Here is a 21968-nt window from a genome sequence, read left to right on the forward strand (position 1 = left end):
GACAAGTGTATTATATATACGGAATGAAAGCTGTGGCCGAAATCTGCTTGGAAGATTATTATTATTATTATAGTAAACCAATGAGGGAGATTGAACTAACCCAACACGTACCTATTGGTTGTTATCTTGCACTTTATTCGAAGTGGCTGCTCCCGTCATATAATGAAAATGACTTTAAAAAATACTAGAAGAACTTATGGAAGGATACTTTTTAGTCTATTAGTAGTAATATTTAAGGTGAAAAATGTTGATGCATTTCAAATACTCCGCGATTTATTAACATGAATCGAAATAATTGTTTCATTTTACTAAATATCTATCTGAAACGAATGCGTTCTAAATTCTTTATCGTGAATTGTCAATTTAATTCGTGTACAATTTGCATGGTATTTCGCTAAACTGAACTGTCTTTGGCATGGCGATTATATTATTTCAATATTACAACCTTGTTTCTAATAGCTTTATGTGGGTCGAAGAGACCCGGAAAGACATCGGGTTAGACTATTTCATACTTTCAATACTTCACACAACCTTTTCCTGATTATCTTATATTATTATCTTATCTCTCTCATCTCTACTTCATATTAACGATATATTATAGAGATACTGCTGCTCTCACGTAGGACCGGTCCACAGCCTCACTCGGTTTGTGGAACGAAGATTTCACCTGTAACACTCTGATACGGCGTACACATAACGCTAGTGGTCCAATGGATGCGCTAAGCTTTTTGTAACATCCTAACATATTAAACTTATAAAACTGTTTATTATATTTCATGACGATTTTTCATCGTATTTATGTTTCGTTATTTAAAGTTAGATGCAATTTAAAATGACAAAAACACCTATACTTGTTTACACAAAATAGCAAAACACACACACTCACGCACACACGCACGCGCACACGCACACACACACACAATAGTGAATAGCACTAACTAATTATGTCAAATGTCGAGTGTATAGCGAGCTATATTTGCGTTTTTGTACCTGTCTGTGGACAAACACTTTTAGGTAAATTCTCCGATTATCGAGAAAGTAACACATCGAGAGACTAGTAATCGAGAATCACGCCGTATTCGCAGTATTTATAATCATTTTGTAATCGCTCTCAGAATAAACATCAACGTTTATTATTCCCTATTGCTGATGAAATATCAAAACAAACATTTTAATATAGGAAAGAAAGTAAGAAACTTTTAAGGGTTATATTTGAAAATAAAAAGCCGAAGTGGCCCAGTGGTACGAACGCGTGAATTTTAACCGATGATCGTGGGTTCAAACCCGGGCAAGCACCACTGAATTTTCACGTGCTTAATATGTAATTATAATTCATCTCGTGCTTTACGGTGAAGGAAAACATCGTGAGGAAACCTGCATGTGTCTAATTTCACTGAAATTCTGCCACATGTGTATTCCACCAACCCGCACTGGAGCAGCGTGGTGGAATAAGCTCCAAACCTTCTCCTCAAAAAGGGAGAGGAGGCCTTAGCCCAGCAGTGGGACATTCACAGGCTGTTACGATACGACGATACGATTTGAAAATAAATCGTTTGTTATATTTAAAATAGAGGATGAAAATGTATTACTATAAGGATCTTCATCCCAATAAGCGATTCTAACGTTAGTAATTAACAAATAACTTCATTCATTTTAGGCTTATGTGTTGTTTTTTTTTATTTGTTTTATAGTCACACGTTCTATTCAAGTTCGTTGCATGTCTCGGTTGAGTTAATATATGCATTGCAAAGTTAGCAACGAAATAGCGGTCTTACTCAACTTGTTCGATTTGTCACGAAATAGCATTTTATTCGAATATTATTTATTAGTTACCGCCCGCGGTTTCGCCTGCGTGGGGGCTTAGGTACCCAACGCCTTTTTCTGTAACCCTGATAACATGTATGTAAAATTTCATTATGATCGGTTTAGTATTTAAGACGCAAAACGTAACAAACATACGTTCGCATTTATAATATTAAAAAATAAGTATTGACTACAAAGCTGTTTTAAGAAGCTGGAACAGTTTTGATTTTATAATATCAAAATACATAAAAAGTACCGAAGGCTAATTGGATAGGAAAAACCCATTGTACTAGTAGCGAAAAATAATTGGTTGACAGATCACATGCATTCATAATATATGTTTAAATCAGAACAATTTTGCGCGACCAAAATATAAACACAGTCAAAGAGAAAATATAATAACGTTTCAAGCTGAAATGATTGGACAAAGTTGAATGCAAGCATTCAACATTCGTAGTAAGTAAATCTTAGGGATGTTTTAATACCTTTTAAATAAAATTATTTTTAAACTTTGCAAATTTTCATTTTGACAGTATAGACAAATTGTCGGAATTTAAATTTTCTTCCACGATTAATTGGTGTAAGTATTTTTATTTTTAAATTATGAATTAAGCTGAGACTATTTCGTTACAGTTAAAAAACAAACATTTTTTTTCCACATTAAATTTCAACTAAATCAGGTCACGGGCACAAGTTAATATGTATATTATTATATTTTTTTTATTAAATTAAAGATAACTATAACTATTTGACTGTTTTGATATATCTATCAGAACCGTCAAATAGAACCAACGATTTCCTTTTCCAAGCGGAAGTCCCGTGTCTTTATAACTCGAAGTAGAACAGCTAAGAAAAGAGAAAATAAAAGCCAATAGACGATCACCACAAAACCACGTCGTAATTTATCAAAATATAAACGAAACCGCAATAATAAATTCAAATTGTAAATAAAAATCAAGTACATTAATAATTTCGCCAAATTTAATACTAAAAATACCAACGTTATAAACGTTACACTGGATACTTTTTTGATAGTGATTCTGGTTTAACTACTCTTCCGCGAATTTGAATTTCGAACTGTTTATTCAGAGTAAGTTTCCTCATAATATTTCTCAGCATCTCAAAAATGATATGCAAAAAGAAACTAGAATGACACACAGACGCGAAATGAGATTATGTCCGCGATATGGTTGAAGATCCTCTTGCCATCCCAAGTCATACTTTTAAACTATAAAACCAAAAAGTATATAAGCAATAATAGTAATAATTATGTCCTCCAGACCGATTTCGGCCACGGCGACCAATCTCTAGAGAGATTAGCCAACTACGCAGGAGATATTATAGTGAAGCCGAAGTGGCCCAGTGGTACGAACGCGTGAATTTTAACCGATGATCGTGGGTTCAAACCCGGGCAAGCACCACTGAATTTTCACGTGCTTAATATGTAATTATAATTCATCTCGTGCTTTACGGTGAAGGAAAACATCGTGAGGAAACCTGCATGTGTCTAATTTCACTGAAATTCTGCCACATGTGTATTCCACCAACCCGCACTGGAGCAGCGTGGTGGAATAAGCTCCAAACCTTCTCCTCAAAAAGGGAGAGGAGGCCTTAGCCCAGCAGTGGGACATTCACAGGCTGTTACGATACGACGATACGATTTGAAAATAAATCGTTTGTTATATTTAAAATAGAGGATGAAAATGTATTACTATAAGGATCTTCATCCCAATAAGCGATTCTAACGTTAGTAATTAACAAATAACTTCATTCATTTTAGGCTTATGTGTTGTTTTTTTTTATTTGTTTTATAGTCACACGTTCTATTCAAGTTCGTTGCATGTCTCGGTTGAGTTAATATATGCATTGCAAAGTTAGCAACGAAATAGCGGTCTTACTCAACTTGTTCGATTTGTCACGAAATAGCATTTTATTCGAATATTATTTATTAGTTACCGCCCGCGGTTTCGCCTGCGTGGGGGCTTAGGTACCCAACGCCTTTTTCTGTAACCCTGATAACATGTATGTAAAATTTCATTATGATCGGTTTAGTATTTAAGACGCAAAACGTAACAAACATACGTTCGCATTTATAATATTAAAAAATAAGTATTGACTACAAAGCTGTTTTAAGAAGCTGGAACAGTTTTGATTTTATAATATCAAAATACATAAAAAGTACCGAAGGCTAATTGGATAGGAAAAACCCATTGTACTAGTAGCGAAAAATAATTGGTTGACAGATCACATGCATTCATAATATATGTTTAAATCAGAACAATTTTGCGCGACCAAAATATAAACACAGTCAAAGAGAAAATATAATAACGTTTCAAGCTGAAATGATTGGACAAAGTTGAATGCAAGCATTCAACATTCGTAGTAAGTAAATCTTAGGGATGTTTTAATACCTTTTAAATAAAATTATTTTTAAACTTTGCAAATTTTCATTTTGACAGTATAGACAAATTGTCGGAATTTAAATTTTCTTCCACGATTAATTGGTGTAAGTATTTTTATTTTTAAATTATGAATTAAGCTGAGACTATTTCGTTACAGTTAAAAAACAAACATTTTTTTTCCACATTAAATTTCAACTAAATCAGGTCACGGGCACAAGTTAATATGTATATTATTATATTTTTTTTATTAAATTAAAGATAACTATAACTATTTGACTGTTTTGATATATCTATCAGAACCGTCAAATAGAACCAACGATTTCCTTTTCCAAGCGGAAGTCCCGTGTCTTTATAACTCGAAGTAGAACAGCTAAGAAAAGAGAAAATAAAAGCCAATAGACGATCACCACAAAACCACGTCGTAATTTATCAAAATATAAACGAAACCGCAATAATAAATTCAAATTGTAAATAAAAATCAAGTACATTAATAATTTCGCCAAATTTAATACTAAAAATACCAACGTTATAAACGTTACACTGGATACTTTTTTGATAGTGATTCTGGTTTAACTACTCTTCCGCGAATTTGAATTTCGAACTGTTTATTCAGAGTAAGTTTCCTCATAATATTTCTCAGCATCTCAAAAATGATATGCAAAAAGAAACTAGAATGACACACAGACGCGAAATGAGATTATGTCCGCGATATGGTTGAAGATCCTCTTGCCATCCCAAGTCATACTTTTAAACTATAAAACCAAAAAGTATATAAGCAATAATAGTAATAATTATGTCCTCCAGACCGATTTCGGCCACGGCGACCAATCTCTAGAGAGATTAGCCAACTACGCAGGAGATATTATAGTGCACAAGTGTGTGCGCAAACACAGGTGCACTCTCTATTTCCTAACTCTTATAACCCATGGGACGGCAATCCGACACGACCGGAAAGAGTTCAGGCGCAGGACCAACGGCTTTACGTGCTTTCCGAGGCACACCAAATTCCAGACTCCGGGCTGCTACTGAGATTTTTCTGACAGAAAAACCCAATAACTTTTAATTGGTTCGACCTGGGAATTGAACCCAGGACCTCCGGATCTGCGCCCTTACATCAAGCCACTAGACCAACGAGGCAGTCATCATATAAGCAATATACACAATGCCAACGTGAAAAATATAAAAACTAAACTTTGTATTTTATATTGTAATTTATTATTAAATCTATACTTATATTATAAATACGAAAGACACTCAGTCTGTCTGTCTACGCTTTAACAGCTCAACCACTGAATTGATTTTGATGAAATGAAGGAAGCTTGAACCCCAAGGGAAGACATAAGCTACTTTTTTACCAAATAAGTGCCCCCCTGCCCCTAAAACTCGCGTGAAGCCGTCAGAGAAAAGTAACCTATATTTGATTCCATTTACAGCAATTGCTATAAAAGAATAACTAATGAGGGTCTTGTTAGTAATTCACAATATAAAGATCTTCATTCCGAACAAGTTGTAAATAACAGTTTAGATCTTGCAAATTGATTATTCAAAGTTACTTGTAAAACACTTTTTCGATTAATTTATTTACTTTGGTACGAATAAAACTTGTCATTCATCAATTGGAAACTGTTAAGATGTGGAAAACGAAGGTGGGGGGTCAAGGTCAAAACCTCGGTTCGGAAACAGTGGGCGAAGGTTGAACATTTCCTAGCATTGTTAATCACTACATCCGAATCAATTCAATGGAAAACAAATGGACTTGAATCACTCAATTGTCATGCAGCTACTGTACCTCGTCATTTTACAATGGTATCTATAAATTCCAAGCTAAAAATCGCCACAGAAAACTTATTCCCGTAATGTATACGAAATTAGCATCATCATGACGTACCACGTGATACGAACTGGACGAATTATTTCAATTACAAAATAAGTATATAATAACTAATTTAAGAATAATAACCTCCAAAATTATAGAGGAAACAATTTTGAATCGTAAGTCCGATAAAACCTTCCCATTCTCCTTAAAACTCTAACCTTGGTAGTTTCAAGTCGAATAATTGTAGTCTCAGACATACGTATGCCTTACACTGTACGTCTTATCACTTAGTGTGGTAACGACACGTAATGCGTTAGATATTACCTTGATAGCTAACTTTAAAAACTCAGCACGTAGTTGATAAGTTTTAAAGGTTGACAGCCCTGCGTTATTGTGCAATCCCATATTTGGGAACATCAAGGTTCAAAATTAATACGCCTGTATTTATTTCTTAACGATACAAAATAGCTATATGTCAATATTTATAACAAAAAAAAATAATTTTAACAATATTATAGTTAACGCTGTTATTTATAAAATTTTACTGGTGGTAAGGCTCTGTGCAAGCTCGTCTGGGTAGGTACCACCCACTCATCACATATTCTACCCCAAAATAGCAGTACTTGGTATTGTGTTCCGGTTTGAAGGATGAGTGATCTAGTAGTATAATTACAGGCACAAGGGACATAACATCTTAGTTCCCAAGGTTGGTGGCGCATCGGCGATGTAAGCGATGGTGAACATTTCTTTCAATGCCAATATCTATGGGCGTCGGTAACCATTTAGCATCAGGTGACCCATATACTCGTTTGCCTACCTATTCTATATATATACATATATGTAGTAATACAAGTGTATAAATAATAACATGTTGTATTTTATTCTTCTGTGTAGAAACACACACGTCACACTGCATAATATTAAATAAAACTGATAAAATTGTTCTATAGAATAGTTTTATAATATTGAGTAACAGTAAGTAAAGTCTTATGATATTTTGAAATTATAACGTTTTCAGTTTTGTTTTTTGTATAAATTATATATTGGCAACCCTAGCGTTCTACTGAACAGTATTTTATAATATCGTTTTCTCAATGTTGAAGTTATTTAATGATGTTGCGTCAATACTTTTAGTTATAAATGTAACTACTATATATCAAAATATTTTGAAAATGACTTTCTTAGAACGCCTCTCGCCATCTTCATTACCAAATGAAAGTTTCCTATAAATTTGAAGTATCTTTGTTAGTCCAGACTGTGCGTTATATAAAAGTTAGGGAACTGTTTTTTATATAAAGATTAATGTAATTACATAGTACGATATTACATAGATAAGCTATAATAAATTTATGGTTAAGACATTAACTGTACTTTAAAAAAAATGCAACAAAGAAGCGGAAATTGTATTGACAATATAATGGTAGTCTATTTCAATTTGCTACCATAGACAAAAATATTTTAAATATGTTGCCATTTTTGACTAGGTCCAATTGTTTTACTAGTCACGTATTCACACAGCCTAGACCTTCGAATTAATATAATATGCATATCGTCCTAAATACTTGGTCTTGTATCGACACTTGTCGGGTAAGGCGTGACCACGCAAACTGAATATACGATGAGTAATTATAGCCTTACTTTCGAATCAACCTTCAGTTAACCCAGAGGAAATGTCGGTAACACTGTAGAGGTCGACAACTATATAAGAAAACTGTCTTAATTACTTGAATTCAGACTAAAGATAAAATTGAAGTGCACAATATTATATTTAAAAAAATATAAAGCTTATCATTATAATAAAGTTAATTATTTTGTTTGCGTTATTTTTTTTTTAATTAACAACACAAAAACGACGCTTAACGTATTACGTTTATTCAATTTTATATTTCTTTTATTAGTGCTATAATTATCTTTAGACAAATTACAATAAAATAATGAAGCGTATAGTAAGTTCAATCCACGAAAATGCGTCCCTATTACAGCTTACATTTAACACTTGCAGGAATTGAAAAAAAATTGTGAAAGTTTAAACTACCGCATAGTTTTTAATATAATAATAATTTATATGTACGGATTCAATTGCAGTGTAATGCTACTTTAAATCGGTTTCCTTATAAAGTATCACAGAGGATATAGTAAGATTGACCACTAAGAAACTTCTCTCGTGGAAAGTAAAATTAATCATAATTGTGCCGACGATCCATTATCTATTCGTAATGCGTAATTTTCTAGGCTAAAGAGTCAACAGCAGAGCGCAGGTTAAATACTTGCCCGAGAATGCCTTTCACACCGGTTTGTGTGGAGAAATTGTACCCGACATGAAATCTATTTATCTTTAATTTTACATATTTTTATTAGTAATTCGTTCATGGAATAAAGGCATTCGTTACGACATTATTTTTGCTATATGAAAATTATGTAACATTAGTAAATTAAGAGATCCAGTGCCGATCCCAGGACATAATGCTTGCGAGACCTTCTCAAGAGCTTTGAAACTAATTGTTTAAATGTTTCTTATAACGAGCACGGCATGAATTAAAATCATAAAGACAAATTAAGTTTGGAAAAATTCAAATCTACGTTTTCCATCCCATAATCCATTGGCTCTTAAATTAGAAACAAAAATAAATACTAAGTTAATATCATAAAAAAATTAATAAAGAAAAGAATATATTCAACTAGATTTAACTAAAGACTTTTTGCAACGAATGAATGAATGATTATATTATCTTCATTTAAAATCTACGAACCAATTGAACTGAACGATGAAATTAAATCAGTACACACGCAAATTATTAAAAAACCAAAGTACAAATTTGGAACACTTTTTCAATTAACGAATGCACGGAGAAAAGAAGATAGCGAAAATAATAGTCATGATGATTTAAAAACGCAATTCTATGTGCAGTTAAACACCTGTCTCAGTATACCGTACACTGCTCCCAACGGACGTAGTTTTATGGACAGGCTAAATTAGTTGCTATGTCTATATATGTTAACGCTATATTCGCTTAGCTTTGATATATTTTGCGCTCCAATAGGCTCTAATCATTACCATGAAAGTGTGTGTAATTAGGATAAACACAATGATTAATACTGTGTACTCTATGTAGTAGCAAGTATTATAACGTATAATTTAAGAGTATGGCTGTTTTTTTATAAATACCTCATATAGTAAGAAATCGTGTATGCCTTACTTCTCGAAGCATTGCTTTATATATCAATCTGCTTCCTTAAAGATATAATGTTAATTTTTTAAATATATATATTAAAAATGTTGTTCTTGGATTTATAACTTTATAATAAATAATTATTGAAATAGCAAATATTAATAGTAAGCAATCTTTGGTTCAGATTACCCTGTTTAAGCCACTAAGCTATTTCGGCTTATATAAATTAATTTATAGTTCATATTAATGAAATCTTTACAAATATATTTCTACTATTGTTAATGTATGAATATAACTTGACGTGTGTCATAAGAACATTTTAATTTTAAAAAAAAGATTACTAAGAAACTGTAATGTAAACGGATTGCATGTCCTACAAATAGAAGTTCGTTATTTATGTGGTAACTTAATTTGATTATTATGTATACAATGTACATGTTTACAAATAAATATTTACAGTGAACCAATATTTAATAATCATAATAATTATATGAATTCATAACATTGAGGTGAAACTCATTTTTGCGCGATGGAATTTAAATGCAACATTTTATATGTGACATCACGTGAAACGAATTGGAGGCAGAATTTGTAATGTCTTACCTGTAGGAGGTCGTTCCTTGGGGTAACAGACCCGGAACAGTCCCCTCGTCCTTGTGTAGAAATAGTATTTGCTGTTTAAACTCTCTAGTATGGCTTGCGAGTTCACATCGGTGTGATCCGTTACATAGGTCTGAAACAAAATAAATATATTATTATACATATATTAATGAATAACTATTATTATATTTACTTTATAACTTTGCAAGATAGCAATTTGCTGGGTAGATAACACCCACTCATCAGATATTCTACCGCAAAACAGCAGTACTAGTAATTGTTGGGTCCCGATTTGGGGGGAGGTTAGTGAGCTATGGTTAACATTAAAAATTATTAAATAAATTATTACTTTTAAAGTACACGTTTATTTTACTTTAAACCAATTTTTTTAAAATATGATGGAAAGAGAAAAAGCATATCTCCTATTATTCCACCAAAATGTTACAATGCGATTCCATCCAACATAAATACATACGTGTTCTCTACTACTGAGAAAGTTATAATTTGTAAACAAAATTGAATTTGAACTAGCTAAGTTACCTCCTTATACTTATAGGATATCCGAATCATTCATATACCAATCAGTTAAATAATAAATCAATTAAACAACCCAGTATGATATACGTTTCATTTTGGTTTAAAAATCAATCAAACAAAAGCGTGGAGAACTAATCACAAACTTAAGATTATCAAATTTTTTGAATAACGAATTTATACCAACATTTATAAATGTTTTTTAGACTTTTTTTGTAATCAGTAGTGTTAGACATATTTCTTAGTAGGTTTTTAATGTAATTACGGTAATTACTTCTATTCATAAGATTTCGTAACAAAAAATCAGGTAGCTGGAATGGAGATTAAATCCATGTTACAATAAGAAACCCATTATAATAATGACATCACTTCACATAATATACTAAATACTACCGCCATATCTCGACTCTGCGCGATTATATATATATCTATATTATCTTAATTCGAAAAGAACGTTAATCAATTCCAATTATAAATAACAGTTAAAATCAATTAAGTTCTTTATGAGGTCAAGATTCTGTCGTAATTTATAGGTACTTTTTAATGTCAATGAGTAATTTAAAAATAGGTGCTTTATAAACATAACATTTGTCTATTGGTTGTATTTTTTTTAAATAAAGAATTTGAATGATGTCAAATAAAAAAGATCTCTGATCCAAAGCGGTTATATACAAAACGTGAAAAAATATTCTTTTATTTTTGTCGGCGAGATGATCTTCTAAAGATAACTCTACAAAGGAACCGGTCTCATTCCTGAGCATCACTCAGGGGTGGAGATAATTGATTAATACAAGATCAACCTGCTCTCTGTAGGGTAAGGTAAGTTTCTTATAATCTTTAAATTTTTGTTGGCAAGCAATAAAAGCAATCATTTGAAAATTGATTATTTTATTAATCTGAAATACAAGATATATATTAATTTTATTCTTCATAAAACTAAGACATAAGATATATTAAGTAGTAAAGTATTTTGTCAGCTTCGCATGTATTGCATTTTAAAACTAAAATAAAGTCGTTTAAATAGTTTATTTTAATTATGTACAAATAGCAGCATTGTTTGTATAAAAAGACATAGTATAAAACAACATTAGTATTTTTTTTTAATAAAGAAAGAATGTATCAGTGTGCAAATCCAATTCAATATACATACATAATGAAACACGATATTAGACATCGGGTTGGAATAAGTACTGAAGTATAGAATTCAATAACTTGAATTGAAATAACTCGATCAATTAAAATTGGTTCCAATTTTGAACACCAACCTGAGACTTGATGGCTCAGTGATTGGAGCACGTGAATCTTACCCACTAATTTCAGGTAAGTACAACTGATTTTTTATGTACTAATTTGTTTTTATAATTCAACTCGTGCTCAGTTCACCGCCGAGTAAAACATCGTAAGGATAGCTGTTTCGGGTGAAAATCTCCCACATCTATATATAATCTTTCTCCTCCAAAGGAGAGGCCTTAACCCAAGTGGGACATTTACAGAATGCTACTTTAACTTACTTTAAACTAATCAAACTACATAACTGACACTTATTTGTCTTGATTTTTGATGATTTTTTTTGGTTATGTTTTTGTAACAAAAAAAAAAATATTACTGTGCACGTACAACGGTTATATATCAAAATCATTTTTATTTAAAACACATTCATAACTTGTATCATAACAAAGTACGCTAAAATATTCGAAAATAATTTTGAATTGTAAATTAAAATGAAATTACGAACATTAATACTCTAAAAACAATAATTTCGAAAAGTAGAACAACTAGCATGCGAAATCTTAAGGGAAGTGATTTAAGATTAACATTTAACATTTATAAATTCAATTATTTACATATTTAATTAAATAATAAATACAACTTGTATTTTTATACTATATATATGTAGAACCTTAGTGTTTATGGTATTGAAAACATGATATACATATATACATTGTGTGCATTAAAAGTATTATATTAATCTTCCTCGTTTCTGATACGCAACGCCAAGGTCTGGAATACCCTCCCGACCACCTACAATGTGGGTACCTTCAAGTATAGAGTGAATAGGCATCTTCTAGGCAAGCGCGCTCCATCTTAGACTGTATCTCACTTTCCATCAGGTGTGATAACAGTCAAGCGCTAGCCTATACATTTAAAAAAAAAATCAGTCCCATTATTTACATAATGTGAGCAAAGTTATTTCGTAAAAAAAAAATTCCTAAAAAAGGTAAGTTAGAAAATAATTATACTACATAATTATTTTCTAACCTACTTTTTTTCAGTTCCACGCTCACAAACTGTAGGTCAGTAAAAAACAATATGTTTTTGTATGGTCGAGTGTAATTACAGACAAAGAACACAAGATTCCATAGTTAGCATCGCATTGAAAAATCAAGGAATATTTTTAAAACGTCATTGTTTATGGGAAGAATTTAGAAAGTTACATATGGTCGCTCATTTTTACGACCATCTTTATATCTTGTATATAAAAATCATGCATCGTTCATACGATTGAGTAATTCAGTTAGGTTGAAATTTTAATAGAGGTTGTTCTTAGGACAAAAGTGTGTGTGAGTGCACACACCTATGTTTCATGCTAGTCATATTTACTGAAGCATTCGCTAGTAAGGATTAAATATTAAAATACACATATTAAAAAACGTTCGGAATATAACATTTTCGTACTTAATTAAATATATAAAATGTTACTTATTTACTTTCCTTATATCTGTTTAAGATCATTTTAAGCATAACAATAACACCGGAATTCCGTCAGATAGCTTTGTCATCGGTATTTGTGGAACGTAATACAGGCATCAGTCGTAAGAAACAGGTAATGATACGAACGATTAGAAATTCTAGCAAATTCTATCATCAGCTGATAATATTCGTTTAATTGAACGGTGCTTTGTTTTAATGGTATGTCTAATAGTAAATATAATTTTCATTACATTTCGATCAACGCATATTGCTTTTTCAACTATACATTATAATAATTCTATAGAAATTCCTTAGTGATTTTAGTTTCTCCAAAATCAATTTATGTTTATAGTTTTAAACGAATTAATTGAAATGCATACTTTGACATTGATTGACTTTCCTAAAATATCTAATATTAATAATTCAGTTTGGTTATGACACGACTTCAAGTAGCAGTTGTCACGATATATATACACATGTATTATGTACGCCATCACAGCTTTTACTTGGAAAAGAAAGTGGCGGGCACGCGGCGACAGGTAGGCGACTGTTTAAGTTCGAGTTTTAAATATTCAATTTTTAAATATCGTGACCCGTCGTAACTTCGTTCTGCAAAAAGAGGCTAATACTGCTTAAACTAAGCCGAGATGTATAGGCATTTAATAAAGAAAAATAATAAAATCTTACTCACAAACCATAACATGTATAACGAAATCTCTTATTTATCTTCTGTCTAATTTTTTCCTCTTCATGTGTGTACTGAAAGAGATTTCTTAAAGGTATAAGCGTGCCTTTTATACTTAGTTTTTTGTATCTATTTAATATTATACGTATAATATTAAACAAAATGTTAAAGAAAATACGTTTGGTAAATAATAAGTCGTACGTTACGTACATACTGAAATGGTTTCATTTAATCTTAATATAACCTATGATTAATTAACTACAATTATTTATTATACTACAATTATATATATATATATATATATAAATAAACTCAAGTGCAATTATTTTTAGTAGTAGTAGAAAACACTCATACTTATTTATATATACTTTTTAATCCCCGTAAAGCGATGGATATAATCGCAGTATATAATAGTAGATTCTTAGCCGTCTTTACGTCGTTTATAAACCGGTACAGATTGACGAACCCTACGTCTTCAGGCATATAAAGATGGTTTCTAGAAATATGTATATATCATTATCTATGTACATACATAAGCTTCGGCGGGTTAGTGAACAGCAAATTATCATATTATTCATACGATCTGGTTGAACGTGTTGTAAATTATATATTATATAAGCTGTTGATATCTAACGTTATAAATCTACGTTGTATTGATTATTGATTGATATTATTTGACATTACAATCAAAATATTGAACATCAATTTATCAAGCATGTATAAGCCTGATAAATTAAATGTCTTTCACAATTTGAGATTATTTAAAAACTCAATGTTGTAGAGCTTAATAACATATATTTTGGTGCTTAAACCCTTAACCATTTAAATCTTTATACAACCGTTGCTACAATTACATATAATTAAATTTATTTATAGTATTTGATGATTATTTTATATATTCATTTATACGTGTTAAGTGTGTTATTCTAATTTTGTGTGTTAATCAAAATTTGTTAACGTCGGTATATATTAAATTTCACGTCTTCTAACCAAGGACTGCACATATATATTTAGTTGTGCAATATAATATTATATTTTTTTTGTTTTTTATTCAATTGTACCTAATAAAGTACATTCCAGTTCAAACGAAAACATTCAAAAATTAACCAAAGCATAACCACGTCCTACAAACACACTGCGAAGCAATAGATCTTAATTATAGTTCTACAAATTGCAACAAATTTCATCACCTTTCTATCGATAAGTAATTATCGATTCCCACGAGTACGCATCTATCCGTAGTGTAACGTAAGACTAACCCTTGTTATAGTGATGTTTTTTGTTGTATATAAATTGTCGACAGTGATCAGCCACCCGAGCGCGACGTTCCTTCAACTCGAGTTCATCGCTCGTCGTTTTTATAGTGAATCGTATTGAAATAAATGCCGAGAGTGAATACGAATGTTAGATACCTTTGCGACAAAGGTACTATACTACTTACTACAATTATAAATAATAAATAACTCAAGTACTAACTACAACTATAGAATTCTCAAGACGTAACCTTTTGTTTTTTAATTATTTAATTATCTGCTTTGGAATAATTTTATTTTCTTCAACTTCATTTATGTATATAAAATGAGTGCGGGTCTAAGCCCAAACGCCTTTGAATTTACATGTAGGTTAATTAATTTATGTTTCGTGATTGGCGGTCGAGGAAAACATTCAGAAAAAATCTTGAAGAAATCTTGTGTCTTTTCACCTCCTCAAGAGGAAGAGTAGGTCTTAGTCCCGCAGTGTAACGTTAACAGGCTGTTACTTTTTTTATTTAAGTATGAATAATTTAAATAAAAAACGCTAACATATCGTTTGAAAATTTTTTTTTAATATTGTCAGTCACTTTAATTTAAATCACAAATAGATGTTGAAACAGCACACTCAAACGTACGTTATCTATTAAGATAGGAAATAGATGACATTGAAAAAACTACTCCCAACTTATCGTACGTGCCGCTTGATAAGTTACTGGACCGCCTCTCATTGGCGTCAGTTCGTCGTAACATGGATTAAAAAAAACTTCGCCTTGGCTTGACGTGGAAGCAATATTACTCGTATCATTGTGCTATATTTAATTTTAACTAAAATAATGTGACACTTATTTAAGTTAAAAATAGAATATTATAAATATGTTTTGTTATTTGGAAACAGATTAATACTAGTAATTCTATATCACAATCATTGGGTCTTGGAGAAATAGTGTACACATATTGGAAAGAGATATAATAAAACATCTCGTTTTATTGCCGCCATCGGTGCCAAGGGTGGTGGATTTTTCGCTCAAATAATCGTAATATCGAATAAACTGAGACATGTTAGCGTTGTAGCCGAGATGGCCCAGTGGTAAGAACGCGTGAATCTTAACCGATGATCGTGGGTTCAAACCCGGGCAAGCACCACTGAATTTTCATGTGCTTAATTTGTGATTATAATTCATCTCGTGCTTTACGGTGAAGGAAAACATCGTGAGGAAACCTGCATGTGTCTAATTTCACTGAAATTCTGCCACATGTGTATTCCACCAACCCGCATTGGAGCAGCGTGGTGGGATAAGCTCCAAACCTTCTCCTCAAAAAGAGGAGAGGAGGCCTTTAGCCCAGCAGTGGGACATTCACAGGCTGTTACGGTACGGTACGGTATGTTAGCGTTCTTGCCACGCTAATATATCTTATGATTTGTGCAATAGTTATTGCACATCTGGTGCGCGAAGCGAGTTACCGCTCTATTATCGCCAGAACTAAAAGTCGAGTTTCACTCAATTGTTTTTTTATTTTCATTTGATTATACAAATCAAAATTGCGTTAATTCTTCAATGTAATAAATTCTTACGTAAATAAACGATTATTTAATATAAATATGATAGCCTACAAAAAAAATTGACATAATTCTAAGAAACAAAATACAGCCACTGTCAAATACCATCTATTTAAATAGGCGCATCATTAATGACTTGAAAACGACAGAACCTGACTTTCGCCTACGTCGTACGCAATTAAAACTGCCTGACTGACCATTGTCTACCGAACTTTCGCTCGAACTCACACGTCTTACGGAACGTAAAAGTCAACAAATATTCGGGTACGCCGCGCCGTGAATATATTCTGTAATCAAGTGACTGTCACTTTAAACTGACATTTGGCAATGAATTAATTATGAATGTAATAATTGGCAAGAATTTTGAGTGCTGTCCGAGTTGGTTGTTGTTGAAAATAGACCTTTCGTTAAGATCTGTAGCTGTCCCTTTAAAATATATAAATTTCCTTATTTATTTATATTATATATTATTATTATTATTATTTCCTTATTTCGTAATAAATGTTATAAACGCAAACAAAAATATTCGATGTTTTCATAATCATACATAGAAATGTAGTTCAGCTTTTAAATTAAAAGCATTTATGAGGTAAAATTTTATTGGAAGTTAATTACAATGTTGAAACTTTAAAATATCTTTGTGTTTTACGCTTTATCTTAGTAGTTTATTAAAATAATATTAGTCCATGTATTTTTATAAATAAGAGATATTTTAACTCAACTCGTGAAACAACATATTATCAAACTTAGATCCCGTTGATATCTTTTGTACTGGAACAATATGGTCCGCCAAAATAATTTCCTTTGCGAAAACTGATTAAACTTGATTTAAAAATATCAAGCTTGAAGTAACTAAAAGAAAGAAAAATAAAAACGAAATAAAAACCTTGGAGGTTGGTCGTTCGACGCAAGGCAAAAAAGTTTTTGTTCTGGCAACCCTTTCTTTCTAATAATATCCTGCATTATTAACATATGGTTTCACGATTCTATGCTTATTAATACTCACTTATATCCCCTTAATACACGGACATAAACATTTAACAGAAGACGTTTTTTTTGCAAACCCTAACTAAAAAAACTACTAAACCAATATATTGGTTATGTAAAAAATATTGGACACGAAATAGCAGATTACGAAAAAGGTTTTTATTATAATATTATTTTACATGCGCTCACACCATTTCCCGCTTTAAATTTGGACTATTGACGTGAAAAGCATGAATTTCACGTTCTTGTTATAACTAATCAAGATGGTGGTGGATTTATAAATTTTCGAAGTATTTACTATTAAATATTTGCCGCCCTTAAACGTATGGACGACATTAATGTTGACGTCATTTGATCCATTTAAACTTTAAAATCGTCCATTAATCGTAAAATGTAAGAAAGTACTATAATTCAATATTAATATCAGTTTTCATTGCATGGAATTTGAACATTAAAACGCCAACGCTGCTTTTATAGTTTGCAGCTTGCAACTGTATGTGATTGAGCACGTAGGAATGTTGCTCAGACTGTTCTATGATATATCTACGATTGTGTCATTGCCTTGTAGTAGATTCTTTGTTTTATAAATCAGCAATATTTAATGTATTATTCTGGAAATGTCGTTTATTTATTTGCATTGAATTTATTTACATTTTATATAAAAAAATCATTATTTTTGCATTTTGAATTTCAAGAAAAAATAAATAAATTGGACGTATTAAAAGAAGTTTACGCTTAAATTGTACACGTCACGTGGTTTCATAGCCATATTTTAACCTGTATCGGAACAATGGCCTGGGGTCGAGTAACGCGCTGCGCGTGCGCATGGGACTCGTCCCGATCACCTTGCAATGCCGACGTTCTTCCTCTACGCACACATTCGTGCTCACAACTAACACAGCGTAGATAAACGACTGTTAAGCTCAACGTCCATCACACACAGCTACAACATTAATATAGATAATTTTTCGCTATAAAATGTCGTTATTTTAAATGTTTCACTTGCTTTAACTTAATTAAGAGTTAATGGTAATTAAATAAAATGAAATATATCTAACGAAAGTATTCCTAGCGTACCTACGTGGATCATAAGCTTTATGGCCAAGGTATCGAGTTCAAAAACCCTTAATATGTAACATGTAAAGAAAATGGTGAAAAAACGCTGCTAGCTACAAGATTGAATTATTTTATTAAAACTGCACATTCAACACTATGTGTATTTACCTTTATATAATAACAACTTCCTTACATTGTTATATTTATATATCACTAGTCTGTAACAAGCGTTGCACTAGTCGAAGAAAATATATATACATATACATCCATGGTTTCAAATCCACAATTGACGACCATATGTAGAAAAGATACCAGGCTGCAGCCTGTGAGTGTCCCACTGCTGGACTAAAGACCTCCTCTCCCTTTTTGAGGAGAAGGTTTGGAGATTATTCCACCAAGCTGCTCCAATGCGGGTTTGTGGAATACACATGTGTCAGAATATCAGTGAAATTAGACACATGCAGGTTTCCTCACGATGTTTTCCTTCACCGTAAAGCACGAGATGAATTATAATCACAAATCAAGCACATGAAAATTCAGTGGAGCTCCCGGATTGGAACCCAAGATCTTTGGATAAGATTCACGCGTTCTTACCACTGGGCCAAGATAAGATATTCATTATTTATAGTTAATAATTAAAAAATGAGTTTATATGTTTTAAAATATTGACACATAATACAAACGCAATATAATAGCATATTGGTTCGACCAATTTTGCAATAACACCAAATTAATAATATTCAATATTTAACAGAGATAACCTTGAATAAACGCGTACAAATTACGGGATCTAAGGCAATTATAATAGAATATATTATTCATGTTTTTGTAAGGAAACACAAGTAGTTTAGATTAATTTTTGGTATATTTTAATTTATAAATACTTTAATTTAACGCGGCTTAAATGAATACAGCTCACACGTAAACGGCGCTGCTACAACACCCCTTTGGTGGGGTAAAAATAGAAACCACCTGTGGTTCGAGGTCGAGAAACGTCTCGTATATATTTTATCTATATATGAATGTTAAGACGACGGACACTAAATCCTTCATGCTGTTATGATAATATAAGAGATATCTTGTAACATTATTAATAATGCAAATATTTAAATTCGAAGTGTTGAAAGAAATTATGTGAAAATAATTATTATACATAAAAAAAATATTTATTGAATAAATTTCATAACTTTATATATAGTCTTTTTTTTTTAAATATAAGGAAAAACAACAGCAACAGATACCCGTTTTTATATCAAAATTAAAATATACTTTTTTCAAGTAGGCACTTAATTTTAAAGGATTATATTTAACCAGCGGTACTCAACATGCGACGCGCCGGACTTTTGTGGTTTGCCCGCCTGATGTTACTTTATTTTCAACGATTTTAAATTTTAAAGGTTTTTATTAACAACTAAATAAATTGATTTAAACAACTGCTTGTTGCCATTACACTGCAGTGTTTGAAACGTCATGAAATGATAAAAAACATGTTAAAATATACGCGATAAATCCGTTCATAGTAGTTTAATTTATTTTGTAACAATCCCGAAACCGAAGAAATCATAACCTAAATATTTTTGGTTTGCGGCCCGCGACACCATGACCAACAAGTGTTTGCGGCCCCTATGAAGAAAAGGTTGAGTGTCGCTGTATTTGATTAAATAGTTTATGCTCGTGAATTGGTAAACGTTGCCTATTTCCGTCCTTCGTCCTTTCGAGTTCAAGCTTGCCGCGTACCAAATTGCATCAAAATTTGTTTAGTGGCTTAGCCGTGAAAGCATAACAATCAGACAGATTTACTCTTTTTAAGATATTTAAATATACGCATGTTTAATGTAAGGCAAAAATCGGCCTTGATTGTATCATTCACAACAACAATAATATCGTGTCAGATAAAATGACAAATTTCACTTTGCGAACGATCACGCAATTATTGTAATCGAAAGTTTTCCGAAGTGTATGTTAATGGACAATAAAAATAATTACGCTTACTTTTAAGTAGAATTTAATTACACTTATGTATTTAATTTAAATATTCTTAGAATAAATGATGATGCGTAAATCATAGTATCTTACGGCTTTTCTTCTAAATTCATTGCAAAGCGACTGTTTAGTTAAACACTGATTTCGCTCTTTCTATCATTATTGATTTGACATTCGAAAGAAGAAGACGCAGGATTTATATAATCACCTGCTAAACAACGTTTATTAGTAAAGCCGTTAATGATATATTATTTATGAAAGCCTCAACAGGCTTATTGCACACGTTACTTTTAAGTCAGGAAGTTGTGTGAAAAGTTAAACGAGTAGTAGTCTTATATAGTAACCCTTAAGGAAAATAAATATGGATAACTATGGGTATTTACGTCTCAATTATTTATGTTCTATTTTAATTACAATGGTGGATATCATTACGCTTAGATATGTAAATAATATTATATGTTATTTATATATATATATTCAACTTGATTGGAGAAAAAAACCTTTTTCCTGGTAGTTTTTCTCAGTAGAATCGACATTACATTACATCACCGTAGGAAAATAAACAAATACACAGTTACAATAAACGTGTCATATAATTTATTATTAATGAATATTATTTATCAATAATAGTGTTCTTAAAACGAAAAATATAAATAATTGAATGTATTTTTAATTACCCTAAAATAAATAGCATTTTAGTAACTTAAAATTACGAAAGTGGTCCGAAATATTATGAGCGAACAATCATGGGAGAGTAATGTGTGAATACAAAGATTAGTTCACGGTGTGGCAAGAATCCGTTAACTCCTCTGAATTTATTATGACTTTACTTTTGTGTGAAGGCTTAAATTAAATTGCTAGTTAACAAATATACTACTTAATTTATTAGTCAATTTTAATGTCATGAAAAACCAAATAAAAACTATAATAAATGTTTTTAAAAGGTATTTTAAATCTATAGCCACTTCCCGTTTGTAATCTAGAAACTCTATAGTTACATAGTCATCGTGTTAATTTGTGAAGTTATAATTTATAAAATATAAGTCAAAACACTGTATAATTAATTGAAAATTACCGATCTAAAAAAAAATAAAAAATACATTTATTTAAGACTTCATAGGAGTTCTATCAGACGATAAATACTACTTTATAAATACTTTATAACTTTATCATATTGCATAAAATATTAAAATATATATACAAATTAAAAAAAAAATGATTTAGGTAACCAATAGTTTCACATTAACGCACTTGATGTAGTTGATTAAAGAGTACACGATATGCGATATTATGCTTCCTATTTGGCTGAGAAGGTTTATAAGTCAACGTTAATAGAGAACTGGATTGAATCCGGCAATGAATATTTACAGGCTGTTTGCTTTTCAGTTTATATATATATATATATATATATATATATATATATATATATA

General features: G+C 31.2%; 1 protein-coding gene across 2 annotated transcripts in view; it reads right to left on the minus strand.

The window, feature by feature from the left end:
* LOC126770828 (uncharacterized) overlaps positions 1-21968 on the minus strand; it is a 47073-nt gene that overhangs the window by 20601 nt on the left and 4504 nt on the right. For both annotated transcript variants that reach the window (XM_050490419.1, XM_050490418.1), the window contains exon 2: positions 9795-9924. In XM_050490419.1, coding sequence (XP_050346376.1) covers positions 9795-9924 — 130 coding nt within the window. The remainder of the gene's footprint in view (positions 1-9794; positions 9925-21968) is intronic.

The sequence above is a fragment of the Nymphalis io genome, chromosome 9, assembly GCF_905147045.1.
Source record: "Nymphalis io chromosome 9, ilAglIoxx1.1, whole genome shotgun sequence".
Taxonomy (NCBI): Eukaryota; Metazoa; Arthropoda; class Insecta; order Lepidoptera; family Nymphalidae; genus Nymphalis; species Nymphalis io.